General features: G+C 50.0%; 1 protein-coding gene across 2 annotated transcripts in view; it reads right to left on the bottom strand.

Annotated features, from left to right (window-relative positions):
- The window catches only part of Ap2a2 (adaptor related protein complex 2 subunit alpha 2), a 71,604-nt gene that overhangs the window by 6,491 nt on the left and 51,513 nt on the right, over positions 1-13,600 (bottom strand). For both annotated transcript variants that reach the window (XM_006977239.3, XM_006977238.4), the window contains exons 9-16: positions 10,698-10,866; positions 9,178-9,315; positions 6,646-6,828; positions 6,095-6,192; positions 5,627-5,858; positions 5,360-5,533; positions 2,555-2,718; positions 424-506 (exon numbers count right to left, since the gene is read on the bottom strand). In XM_006977239.3, the coding sequence (XP_006977301.1) occupies positions 424-506; positions 2,555-2,718; positions 5,360-5,533; positions 5,627-5,858; positions 6,095-6,192; positions 6,646-6,828; positions 9,178-9,315; positions 10,698-10,866 (1,241 nt within the window). The remainder of the gene's footprint in view (positions 1-423; positions 507-2,554; positions 2,719-5,359; positions 5,534-5,626; positions 5,859-6,094; positions 6,193-6,645; positions 6,829-9,177; positions 9,316-10,697; positions 10,867-13,600) is intronic.

Here is a 13,600-nt window from a genome sequence, read left to right as displayed (position 1 = left end):
GTGTATAAATAACAACACTTCTCATTACATAATTTCCCCCTAATTCCTTTGGGGGTTTTGTTTGTTTGTTTGTTTGTTTTTGTCTTCTTTTTTAAAATTTTTTTTATTTTTTCTTTAAGACAGGATCTTACACATTGCCAAGGCTGGCGTGGAACATATGACAATCCCACTGCCTCAGTCTACCAAGTGCTAGAACTAAAGATGTAAGCACCATGCCTGCCTTTAAAAAAATTTTGTTTTGGTTGGGGGGAGATCTTGCAAAATAACCTTGGCTTTCCTGCAGTGTGTTATATAGCCCAGAGTGCTCTCAAACGCACAATTCTCCTGTCTCTGCCTCCAAATGCTGTGATCACAGATGTGTGTCACCATGCTTGGCCATTTCCAATAATTTCTAAAGAAATTTTCATTAAGGAAAATACATACCTAAATTCTGCCGAAATTCAGACTTAAGTCCAATTTGAAGCAGCTGGTTTTCAAACAAAACACCATTATTTTTACAAACAAACCTAGGAGAAAAGGATGGTGAAGCATTACTTAGAGCCACCCACAGGAAATACAATTTGTTTCAGAAAGGGCTTAAAGTATTTGGGGGCATCTCAATGCACACCTGAGTAGACTCAGGGACCAAGGTGAGTGACCTCTGCCCTAGATCAATCAACTCAACCAACTTTCCCACACTTGTCTCTAGGATATGTAAGAGCTGTTTCTTTGCAGTGAAGCCATCACATTGTGCCTGGGCACTAGGGGCAGAAGGGCTTTGCTGGTCCCACTCTGTACTATGCCACAAGAGCAATGGAAACAGAGTCCCCTCTGAACACACCAAAGGCCCAAATGCCACCAGCTCTTCCAAGTCATCAGACACCCAACAGCTGTCTGCCCAGCTCTGGATACAGTGAGATGTCTCGAAATAAAACACTGTCTATTCAGTATAAGAAGCCATCGATCGTCCAAACACTTCTGAGAACCTGTAACAATGCACATGAGAATGACTGTTCCCTCATAGGATATTCCCTCGTAGGCCATAAGCCTGGCCTAAGGCTCCAAACACTAGCCTAGGGCCCGCCACCCTAGGCCAGCACTCTACCCAGGCTCAGCTTGGATGTTACTCAAGGAGCCTGAGCAGAGGTTAGGGGGCTCACACACCTGGATCTGGGTTATCAACCTGTCATCCAAATGACAAAGAAGCCCTGCCATCCATGTATGGGCTGACTATTTCCAAAAGGTCACTTCAACTGCACTTGACCTAAGGGAACACAGGTCATGTCAGGCGTATGGAGGATGCAACCTCGCTCATGCCTGCTGCACTGCCCAAAGCAACAACAGGTCCTGCCACAATGCACCAAATAAACATCATGTGGTAACCCTGTGTGGCCACATCAAAACCAAGACAGGCAAATCCCTGCACAGGCTAGTGTCCTGAAAAACTGTCATAGAACCTTAAGAGATGGGATCAAGGATCAGACCAGCAGGTCAGGGTAAGGAAAAAATAAAGGTGCATGACCTCCTGGAGCTGGGAGCATATACCAGAAGCTTACACCAACAGAGGAAGATTCAAGTCTGCAAACAACTACCACTTCCATTCCCCATGCCCATCTTCACAGGACACCAGGGACCCAGAGCCCATGGCTGCCATGGGGCAATGACAACAAAGCAAGGCTAAGACACTCTGGATACAGACCCTGTCAATACTAGGGGACACGGCTGAACCCCATGCTACCTCTTCAACAAAGGTCAGGGAAGTTGAGTTTTCCAGATGTCAAATACCAAGCTCAGCAACTCTCAAGCCATCAGAGGTCTGTTCACAGCCTGCTCCAACACACACTCCAAACACACATTTCCTAACAGGAAGGAAGGATCGTGTGCAAAATGAATACAAGGAAACGAAAACTCTGAAACCACAAGAATCCTGGTATCATCTCCAGCAGGAAACAAAGGCCATCCTATGATGCATTCTAATCTCCCCAGACAAAAGCCACTGCCACTGGAGGTAAAGTGAGAAGCCCCACATCAGCCACGAACCAGGACACAAGCAGGGTAAGTAGCAGCAGGGAAGCCGGCAAAACCATCCAACAAGAAGTAAAGTGACCCCAAACCTTTCAAAGTGGAAAACAGAGCAAGTAGCTGGACAAAGGCCATGTAAGTGGAAGACATACATGGAGTGGGCAAGAGAGAGCCAGGCAGCCTGAGGCTATGGTGAGAAGGCAGCTATCTATGCACAGCGCTGAAGGGGATTTCCTTATAAAGGGACTATGCCAGAGGAAGACAAAAATACAGCCTGACAGAGCTGGAAGCACAAGGTACATGGGGCGGGGCTGCGGAATAAGTGGAAGAAGAAACAAGCTCAGAGTTTTTATCAAATGTCTCAAAGAAAAGAAACAGGAAAGGTACCATCAGATTCCAAAGCAAAGCACAGCCACTCATATGCTCTCTGTCTGCAAGAACACCAGCCCCCTCTCTAATGGTACCCATTAGGTGCCAGGGACTAAGCACGAAAATCACTCACGAGGTGTAGCTCCCACCATGCCTCCCCGGCAGTACTCAGAAACTGAGCTACCTGGCAAAGTTGTCTTCAGAGCCGGGTGCAAGAGGTGCAACTGCAGAAGCTGAGTCTGAGAACACGTCCACTAGTAAGCCACCGCCAGAGGAGGGAGGGGGCCCTGTAGGAGCAGGGGGAACAGCCCCCAGACCCAGCAGGTCTGCTGACGGAGAAGGTGTAGACTGGAAGATAAGAAAAGAGTACATCAGCATGGATACTTGGATGCTTAAGACCCACACGACCCTGTGTCTACTCCCAGGTCAAGTAATATGGAGGCGGGGGGAAGGGGGCAGTGAGCAGTCCAGAGACTGCAGACCAGCAAGAGAGGGCTGCTGGCCACCTCCCTACCCATGAGTCCAGATGAAAATACCATCATAATTTCACACAACTAGAAAATCGTCTGCATTTTCCCCCGCAAATGCTATTTGAATAAAACAACAAAGTTCTAAAAAAAAGTTTTGCCATCAAAAAGGTTGAAATGCACAGGTTAAGAAATAAGTCCAGCCGGGCGGTGGTGGCGCAAGCCTGTAATCCCAGCACTCAGGAGGCACAGGCAGGCGGATCTCTGTGAGTTTGAGGCCAGCCTGGTCTACAAAGCGAGTTCCAGGAAAGGCGCAAAGCTACACAGAGAAACCCTGTCTCAAAAAAGAAATAAGTCCATGCACATTACAGTCAACTGTTCAAAAAGAGTAAGGTTTATACATGTTTACACATGGTGGAAGCAGGAGGATAGGGAGTTCAAGGTTATCCTCTGCTACATAGCAAGGTCTAAGCCAGCCTGGGCTGGCTACAATATGAAGACTTGGTTTCAAACAAACAACAACAGAAAAGCTCTGGTGTGTGATCTGAGGTTAACACAGTCATCTATATAAGCATGGTTGGGAGCTATCTATTGGAACCTGGTGGGCTCAGCAGTGGGTGCACAAGTGAGGACAATGACTCCACCCCTCCCAGAATCCGTCAATAGCCAAAAGTTCATCAGGAAGGGTTAGAGCCCTGGGAATCCTTCCCTCATCTACAACTGATTGTTGATAGGAATGAAAAAAATGTCCAGGAAGGAAAGTGGGTGGAGGAGAGATAGGAAGGTGGGAAGACAGTAATCAGTATGTATTATACACATGTATAAAGTTATCAAAGAAAAATTTGATCAATAAACCTGTAAGGCTTAAAAAAGCAAATAAAATAAAAAGATGCAAAGGTAAGCAATCAGCTTGCTGGATGCATTCTCAGCTCAGCTTAAGTCCAGTTCCATTATGAGAGAAAGCAGATGAACAAGCATACACACTTCTTACAAAAACCCTTGCTTTCCAGTCCAGGAGACAGCACAAGAAAAGAGCCCTTGAAGCCAGGCGGTAGTGGCACATGCATTTAATCTCAGGGGCAGAGGCAGGGAAATCTCTGAGTTCTGTGCCAGCTTGGTCTACAGAGCGAGTTCCAGGACAGCCAGGGCTACACAGAGAAGCCCTGCGGTGGCGGCAGCAGCGGAGGTGGAGGCAGCCTTGAGTCATTACTACATCACACAGGACAAGGGCACAGCTTGTCACCCCACATTCAATTCCCAGACCTGACTTACCCAAAGGTGACCCTGCCACACCAAAGCTGACTCACACCTGTGAGCTATCCACAGAACTCCCCAGACCATTCTATAAATGTAGGGTGCTACTGGCATGAGACCCTGTATTCAAGAGTCACTTTGAATGACTTGTGAACATCCTCCTGGTCATTCACGAAGGCAAACATCAGGGAACTAGAGCCTGAAGCCGTTCTAATACAGTAGAGCCGTGTCCTGTGGCTGCATGTGCCCTGCACACAGGTGCCAATGGTCCATCCCAGCCATAGGGACTCCTTCAAGTCAGGCCAGGTCTTGGAGTGTGCCTCAGCAAAGAATGCAGAGGGCAGAAGTATATTAGCAGGGAAGCCAAAATGTTTATCCTTTGAAATAGATGTAATATGCTGTGCTTTGTATAAGTTCATGTGTAGGTAGGCATGTGACAATGTGTATGAATATTATTTCAAATAAATGAGACACCCAAAGTCTTTGTCATGCAAGGGCACAGGTAGGAGTGACAGCCTTGCCAGGCCTCAGGCCAGGAACAGGCCTAATTGCTGCTGCTGGCCAGCACAAAAAAGAGAATGGGGAGGCTGGGGACAGAGGGAGCCGCCCCCCCATGTGGCTGCATAACTCTTTCAAAAGGGCCACCAAAAGTAGCAACACAGATGTCCTGTCACAGGGGTACCCCTCACCTCCCAAAGGGGACAGGGTCACAGCGAGGCTGGTCAGAGAAGAACTAGAAAAACCTGGGATCACAGCATCTGATGAAGCACATCTACAGCAGCCCAGGTCACAGCTCCAGTGGTCACAAGACCATATTTCTAGTCCTGTTTTAGTTGGAGAAAGACAGTACCGCTCCAACGGCATTCCCACTTCTTCCACCCACAGGAATGTTTTCACTGTGCCACATCAAGAGGAAGTTTGCTCTACTTCAGTCACTACAGGAAACCTCCCAGAGGAAGAAGGCAAACCCTTCTACATCTATAGAGAACACACACCAGCTCTCCTACAGAAGTGTGGAGTCTAGGTCTAAAAATAAGTCATCACAGACAGCCACAGGTCCTGGCCTGGTCCCAAGAAGCCATAAGCTCGCCTCATAGAATAGCTGCCCTGTGGACCCTAGGTTCAGGGGCACACCTGACCACATGTCCAGCGCTGGACTCCACTTGTGAGTACCTACCCACAAGCTTTCCCAGACACCAGCCCTGCCATTCCCAACCCTGGGACATGAGGCCCTGATGGGCGCCAGGTACACAGTGGCAGGGACCCACCGCAGCACTGGTGCTGGCTGGAACGGGTTCAGGGCCCCCATTCACGTCAAGGCTTCGCTCACGCTTGCTCTCCTCCAGGTCAGTCACTGTGCTCGGGCCCTTCTTCTTCTTCAGCTTGGCCAAGATGGAGGACTCACGCTCAGGGAAGGGTGGCATTTCCTCTAGGACAGTTGCCTATTGAAAAGACTAGAGGTTGGTGTGGCCACCCTGGCACCCAGCACCAGCCCAGCGGCCCCCGCACCAAACAGCCCAGCCCGGAGCCCGCACCAGGATGTCCGTGCTGGCAACAGTACTCAGCCGCAGGTACTCCACAGCCCGCTGTTGCAGCTCCACATCTGCATTCTTCAGCTGACTGTCACTGCGCAGCACGTCCTGAATGGTAGCCTTTACCTCTGGAAAGAGGTTCACGAACTTGATGTAGGTGGACAGCAGGAGTGCCCGGGTGGGGACGCTGCACAAGTGGAACTTGGAGTGGAGCAGGTTGAACTGGATCAGAGGGCTTGAGAGGGGCAGAGAGCACAGACGGGAGTCACACTATCTCATCTGTCTCACGCGCTGCCTTGTGCTCAGCCTGCACCTGCGGTGGGGACCCTATGCTAAAGCAGGGCCTCCTTAAGGAGGACACACTGCCAGCTCCCAGTGTAGGGGTTGCCTCCTCCCTCAGGATGTCAAAGCAGTGTGGAGAGCAGGGCAGTCCAGTGCAGTGCATATCCCTGGTTCCCTGGGGTCTTTTACCTGGAACGTGGGTCCCCAGCTATCAAGTTTCCAAACTCCCCTAGGATGTAGCCGCCCACTTTGACCAAGTTCTCATGACACGCTGGAGCCTGCAATGCCTGTGAAACAGGGAACACCAGGAGGTAGGCCACAGAACAGGCAGCTGGCACAAAGTGAAGCTACAACAAAGACAGCTGGGTCTTTCCTTGAAAGGTGTATTCTAAAGTCAAGAGAGCTTCCTCCTAAAGCCTTGGCAGACCCTGGCTTCCTGCAGCTGGCTGCAGTGCCAACAGCAAAGGGCCCAACAGCAAGGCCTGAGATACAGCAGACATATGATGTCCCTCATGCATAGGATAGCACGTAGGTTGCTCAACAGCCCCATCAGCCCTAATATGGTTTTGGAGATTAGGGTGACAGCAAGCTGCAGCTTGGCGGGGGCATTAGCTCAAGAAGGGCATAACCACTACTGAGACCAAGAAGGAAGAAAATCAACACCACTGAGGCCCATCTCTGTCCCCTCAAGCTCAGACACCACTGGCCCCAGTGAGGGTGCACACTCTTCTCCCCCATACCTCAAACACTGTCTTGGCAGCATAACCCTGCACATCATCCCGGTTGATGACAATCTGGATGACACGATACCACACCTCTTCGCTCACATAGTCGCCTGCGATGCGGATGAGGTTGAGAATGGTGTCCACATACCAAGTGTAGTCCACTGCATACTTCTCAGCTAGGATGGCCACCTTCAGCACCTGCAGGGAAGACAGGGCCCTCAGGAAGATGCTACCAAGGCTACTAGACACACCAAATATAGGCTGGCACACAGCTTATGCCAGGTTGCAGAAGGACCTAAAGCTTGGAGTGGACAGGAAGCTTTCAGCAGATCTTTAGAGGCCCAGAGAGTGGAGAGCTGCTGATTCAGGTGAGGAAAGCTGGTCAACTCCAGGGACACAACAGTGCACCCGGGACAAGGTGCTAACACTCAAGACAATCGGCTGAGGTCAGCCATACCCCAACCCTGCATCACCTTACCTCCCTGACTCCATAACACTTCCAAAGTGTGGTGGTTTGAATGAGCCTATACATGGTCCTCATAAGCTCTTACATTTGAATGATTGGTCTCCAGTTAGTGGAACTGTTTGGGAAAGCCTTGGAGTAGGTGTGGCCTTACTGAAGGAGGTATGTCACTGTGGGGGAACAGGGTGGCTTTGAAGTTTTATTTAACTTTATTTAAAGGCCCAGTCTGCCTACAACTTGCAAGCCATACAAGCTCTCAGTTACTGCTCTAGCAGCCATGCCTGCCCACCTGCCACCACACTCCCTGCTGCCATGATGCTCATGGACTAACCCTCTGAAACTGTAGACAAGCCTCCAATTAAATTCTCTATTTTAAAAGTTGCCTTGGTCATGGTGTCTCTTCACACTGACAGCATGGACACTAAAACTACCAATTAATAAATGGGACCTCATGAAGCTTAAAAGCTTCTGTATGGGGCTGGAGAGATGGCTCAGCAGTTAAGAACACTGGCTGTTCTTCCAGAGGTCCTGAGTTCAATTCCCAGCAACCACATGGTGGCTCTCAACCATCTGTAAGGAGATCTGGTGCCCTCTTCTGGCCTGCAAGGATACATGCAGACATTACACTGTATAATAAATAAATAAATAAATAAATAAATAAATAAATAAATAAATAAATAAATAAATAAATAAATCTTTAAAAAAAAAAAAAAAGCTTCTGTATGGCAAGGACACCATCATTCCAGCAAAGCGCAGACTAGAGAATGGGAAAAGGTCTTTACAGATTACACATCTAATAGAGTGTATCTAAAATATATAAAGAACAAAAAAATGAAAAACCCAATTTAAAACTGGGATACAAGACCAGGTGGTGGTGGTGCACGTCTTTAATCCCAACACTCAGATGACAAAGGTAGGCAGATCTCTGTGAGTTCAAGGCCAGCCTGGTCTACAGAGAGTTAGTTCCAGGACAACCAGAACTGTTTCACAGAGAAACACTGTCTCGAAAAACAAAAAAATAAGTGAATGAATGAATGAATGAACAAAAATGGGATACAGAACTAAACAGACAGTTCTCAAAAGATGAAATATAAATGGCTGAGATATACTTGAAGAAATGTTCAATATCCTTAGTCATCCAGGAAATGCAAATTATAACTACTTTGAGATTTCATCCTACCCCAGTCAGAATGTCCAAGATCAATAAACAAATGACAGCACATGCTGGCGAGGATTCAGGGACAGGGGAGTACTTATTCATTGCTGATGGAAGTACAAACTCATACTGCCACTAAGGAAATCAGTGAATCAGTGTGGCAGTTTCTCAGAACCTCAGCAAACTAGAAACAGATCTACATAGGATTTCAGGATAGCCAGGGCTACATAAAGAAGGCATGTCTCAAAAGCAAAAACAACAACAACAACAACAAAAAAAAAAAAAAAAAAAACAAAAACAAAAACAAAAAGACCCAGCTATACCACTCTTGGGTATATACCCAAAGGATTCAATATCCTACTACTAGAGATACTTGCTCATTCATGTTCATTGCTGTTCTATTCATAATAGCCAGGAACTGGAAACAACCTAGATGTCCATCAATTGATGGATGGATAATGATTTTTGTCTAGCTCCATCCATTTGCCTGTGAATTTCATTTTACTCTTCTTAATAGCTTCGAATCAGCTCATGCCTGCCTGGCACAGATGACCACACCCTGCACTGCCAAACACCTACACTGGAAGGCCAGAAACAAGGAAGCTGATGCCAAGCAATCTTTTTTTTTTTTTTTTTTTTTTTTGGTTTTTCGAGACAGGGTTTCTCTGTGTAGCTTTGCGCCTTTCCTGGGACTCACTTGGTAGTCCAGGCTGGCCTCAAACTCACAGAGATCCTCCTGGCTCTGCCTCCCGAGTGCTAGCATTAGAGGCGTGCGCCACCACCGCCCGGCAACAATCTTTTATCTAGTGTCTCATAGACACTCAAGGCAAGCCTGCCAGAGACTGAAAACCACCCAGGAATTTTATCCACTGGAACTCATATCCACAGTAGGGAGCAGCCTGGGGAGCCCTCAGGCTGCAGGACTCACAATTTCCTCTCGGATGGAGTAGTCAGCCGTCTCTAGGTAGCTCAGCATCTCAGCCACAATCTGCTGGGCGTTGCTGCGGTCACACATGGCGTAGAGCAGGTCCACTGCCCGCTGCCGCACACTCACGTCTCGTTCCGTCTGGGAAACAAGGCAGAGTCAGAGCTACTCCTGCAAATCACAGGTTGGCGGACAGTGCCTATCCACTGCTGTAGGTCAGTCCATGAGCTAGCATCTATTTATTCCATAGGCGCTATCTTGGGGCACCCTACAGCACTGTGCCCATCAGGCAGGGTGCTCCCCTATCTCCAAGTCCCTTACTGGGCCCCCTAACTATCAATATATGGGACACTTGGAACCCACACACAACTCACTGCCTGCCCCCTCATACTTAGATCAGTCAGGATAATCCAGTTCCAGCCCTGTCTGTTCACTCTCCCTCCTCCCTGACCAGCTCTTCTGAGGATTACACTCAGGCCGAGTGAGCAGGTGGTCACTAAGGCCTCTCCATTGTGTGGGCACAGACCAGCACCTTCCGTGTTGCCCGGGAGCTGGTTCCGAGGCAGGTTCTTGGGCCTCTCTCCAGGTGGCATGGGAAAGAGATTCCAGAAACCCTACCACACACAATGCTTGAGAAGCATGGTGCAGGTATCTATAGGCCCCTGCAGTGGTAGAGAACAGTACAGGATGACCCAGGGCAGGGCAGAGGGACCTAACAAGGGTTAGAGAAGCTTGAGATGAGAGCTTTGTGATCAAAGGGAATGAAGAGAACAGACATCAATCAGGACTGGGAAGAATGCAACCTCATATTCAAGACAGGCACCAAATGCCTACTGAGTTATACAAACACAGACCAGGGCCAGACCTGCTTCACTGCAGCTGAAGACTCACCAAGATGAAGAAGGGTCTGCATCCACAGTTCCCTAATGAACTATCCTAACAAGCGGGTACAGTGGACAGTGTGTGCCGTTCCAGAGAAGCAGAGAAGACACCAGCAATGTCACTCACACTCAGAAGCAGGTATGAGAACAGGTAACCTCAGCTAGGCTCTTTAAATTCTGGAATTCTAATCCTTAAAAAAAAAATCTAAAATCCTTGACAAGGAATTTTGCTTTGTAAAAGGTGAAGCTTCCTAGAGATAAGAACAAAATATTTCATCTTTTGACCAAAAGAAAACTACTTATGTTTACTGAACTATACTATCTTGGACTTAAGGCAGGTGTCACATGAATCCATCCCATGGGACAGGACTGTCACAACAGAGACAAACTCAAGTAAAGGTACTTGGCTAGAACTCTGTTCTCAGGTGCTGTGTCCATGGGAATAGCAGGACTTCACTGCAGGAAGATAGACAGCTTTCTCCCCCAATTGCTCCATCCACCCCACATGTCAGCAAGAGACAGGCAAACACCCTAGGGTCCAAACTAAACAGGTTGAAGGAACTCATCTATGCCTACAGGAGGCACCTCCTAATCTTCTGGCATCCACATAAAGCAGCCATACATGACCAGCAAGGAGCACACCTTCAAGGCATTGATGACAGTCTCGATGTGGGTCTTCACAGCCTCATGAGAGAACTCAGAGCTGGCCAGTGTGCACATGCTCTCCAGAGCCAGGTAGCGCAGGTTCGTCTCCCGGTGCTGCAGGAATTGGCCCAGCTGGTTGCAGGCACGGACGAGCAAGTTTGGCTCACTGCAAGGAACAGGGGACATGATAAGGAGGGACACAGTAAGGAGGAGATGCAGTGGAGAGGGGCACAGTAAGAAGGAGATGCAGTGGGGAGGAGCACAGTAAGGAGGAGATGCAGTGGGGAGGCGGCACAATAAGGAGGAGATGCAGTGGGGAGGAGCACAGTAAGGAGGAGATGCAGTGGGGAGGGGCACAGTAAGGAGGAGATGCAGTGGGGAGGAGCACAGTAAGGAGATGCAGTGGGGAGGGGCACAGTAAGGAGGAGATGCAGTGGGGAGAGGGCACAGTAAGGAGGAGATGCAGTGGGGAGGAGCACAGTAAGGAGGAGATGCAGTGGGGAGGAGCACAGTAAGGAGGAGATGCAGTGGAGAGGGGCACAGTAAGGAGGAGATGCAGTGGGGAGGGGCACAGTAAGGAGGAGATGCAGTGGGGAGGGGCACAGTAAGGAGGAGATGCAGTGGGGAGGAGCACAGTAAGGAGATGCAGTGAGGAGAGGGCACAGTAAGGAGGAGATGCAGTGAGGAGAGGGCACAGTAAGGAGATGCAGTGGGGAGGGGCACAGTAAGGAGATGCAGTGAGGAGAGGGCACAGTAAGGAGATGCAGTGGGGAGGGGGCACAGTAAGGAGATGCAGTGAGGAGGGGGCACAGTAAGGAGGAGATGCAGTGGGGAGGGGGCACAGTAAGGAGGAGATGCAGTGGGGAGGGGGCACAGTAAGGAGGAGATGCAGTGGAGAGGGGCACAGTAAGGAGGAGATGCAGTGGGGAGGAGCACAGTAAGGAGGAGATGCAGTGGGGAGGAGCACAGTAAGGAGGAGATGCAGTGAGGAGAGGGCACAGTAAGGAGATGCAGTGGGGAGGGGGCACAGTAAGGAGGAGATGCAGTGGGGAGGAGCACAGTAAGGAGGAGATGCAGTGAGGAGAGGGCACAGTAAGGAGGAGATGCAGTGAGGAGAGGGCACAGTAAGGAGATGCAGTGGGGAGGGGCACAGTAAGGAGATGCAGTGAGGAGAGGGCACAGTAAGGAGGAGATGCAGTGGGGAGGAGCACAGTAAGGAGATGCAGTGAGGAGAGGGCACAGTAAGGAGATGCAGTGAGGAGAGGGCACAGTAAGGAGATGCAGTGGGGAGGGGCACAGTAAGGAGGAGATGCAGTGGGGAGGAGCACAGTAAGGAGATGCAGTGGGGAGGAGCACAGTAAGGAGGAGATGCAGTGGGGAGGAGGCACAGTAAGGAGGAGATGCAGTGGGGAGGAGGCACAGTAAGGAGATGGAGTGAGGAGGGGCACAGTAAGGAGGAGATGCAGTGAGGAGGGGCACAGTAAGGAGGAGATGCAGTGGGGAGGGGCACAGTAAGGAGATGGAGTGAGGAGGGGCACAGTAAGGAGATGGAGTGGGGAGGAGCACAGTAAGGAGGAGATGCAGTGGGGAGGAGCACAGTAAGGAGGAGATGCAGTGAGGAGGGGCACAGTAAGGAGATGGAGTGGGGAGGAGCACAGTAAGGAGATGCAGTGGGGAGGGGCACAGTAAGGAGGAGATGCAGTGGGGAGGGGCACAGTAAGGAGGAGATGCAGTGGAGAGGAGCACAGTAAGGAGGAGATGCAGTGAGGAGAGGACACAGTAAGGAGGAGATGCAGTGGGGAGGGGCACAGTAAGGAGGAGATGCAGTGGGGAGGAGCACAGTAAGGAGATGCAGTGGGGAGGGGCACAGTAAGGAGGAGATGCAGTGGGGAGGGGCACAGTAAGGAGGAGATGCAGTGGGAAGGAGCACAGTAAGGAGGAGATGCAGTGGGGAGGGGCACAGTAAGGAGGAGATGCAGTGGGGAGGGGCACAGTAAGGAGGAGATGCAGTGAGGAGAGGACACAGTAAGGAGGAGATGCAGTGGGGAGGGGCACAGTAAGGAGGAGATGCAGTGGGGAGGGGCACAGTAAGGAGATGGAGTGAGGAGAGGGCACAGTAAGGAGGAGATACAGTGGGGAGGGGCACAGTAAGGAGGAGATGCAGTGGGGAGGGGCACAGTAAGGAGATGGAGTGAGGAGGGGCACAGTAAGGAGATGCAGTGGGGAGGAGCACAGTAAGGAGATGGAGTGAGGAGGGGCACAGTAAGGAGATGCAGTGGGGAGGAGCACAGTAAGGAGATGGAGTGGGGAGGGGCACAGTAAGGAGGAGATGCAGTGGGGAGGGGCACAGTAAGGAGATGCAGTGGAGAGGGGCACAGTAAAGAGGAAATGCAGCAGGGAGGAGGCACAGTAAGGAGGTAGTAGAAGTGCAGTGAGAAGTGAGAGTGAGGAAGGGGTGCTGTAAGGAAGGAGTACAATGAAGGGTTGTAAAGAGGGGTTACAATGAAGAGGGGTGACTTTCTAGTGAGTCTGCAGGATTTCCCCTACTCCAGTGTGGACTCCAGAAAGCTCTGGTAGACCAAGGCTTCACTGTCTTCAAGTTGTGCCCAGAAAAGTGACCTGAACAGCAGCCAGCCTAGAGCAGGGCTGTGCAGAAAATTGGACCAGGCTAGGGCAAACAGTAAGTGGTGAGGGCCAATGGGGAACTCAGGACAAATTGTCACAATTCCTCCTTACACATGTTTCTTAAATAAGGGCTGGACAGTGGTGGCACACGCCTTTAATCCCAGCACTTGGGAGGCAGAGCCAGGCAGATCTCTGTGAGTTTGAGGCCAGCCTGGTCTACAGAGCAAGATTCAAAACAGGCACCAAATACACAGAGAAACCCTGTCTTGAAAAAA

The sequence above is a fragment of the Peromyscus maniculatus genome, chromosome 1 (assembly GCF_049852395.1).
Source record: "Peromyscus maniculatus bairdii isolate BWxNUB_F1_BW_parent chromosome 1, HU_Pman_BW_mat_3.1, whole genome shotgun sequence".
NCBI lineage: Eukaryota > Metazoa > Chordata > Mammalia > Rodentia > Cricetidae > Peromyscus > Peromyscus maniculatus.
Note: the sequence above shows the minus strand (reverse complement) of the source record. Positions and strands in the feature narration are given on the sequence as shown.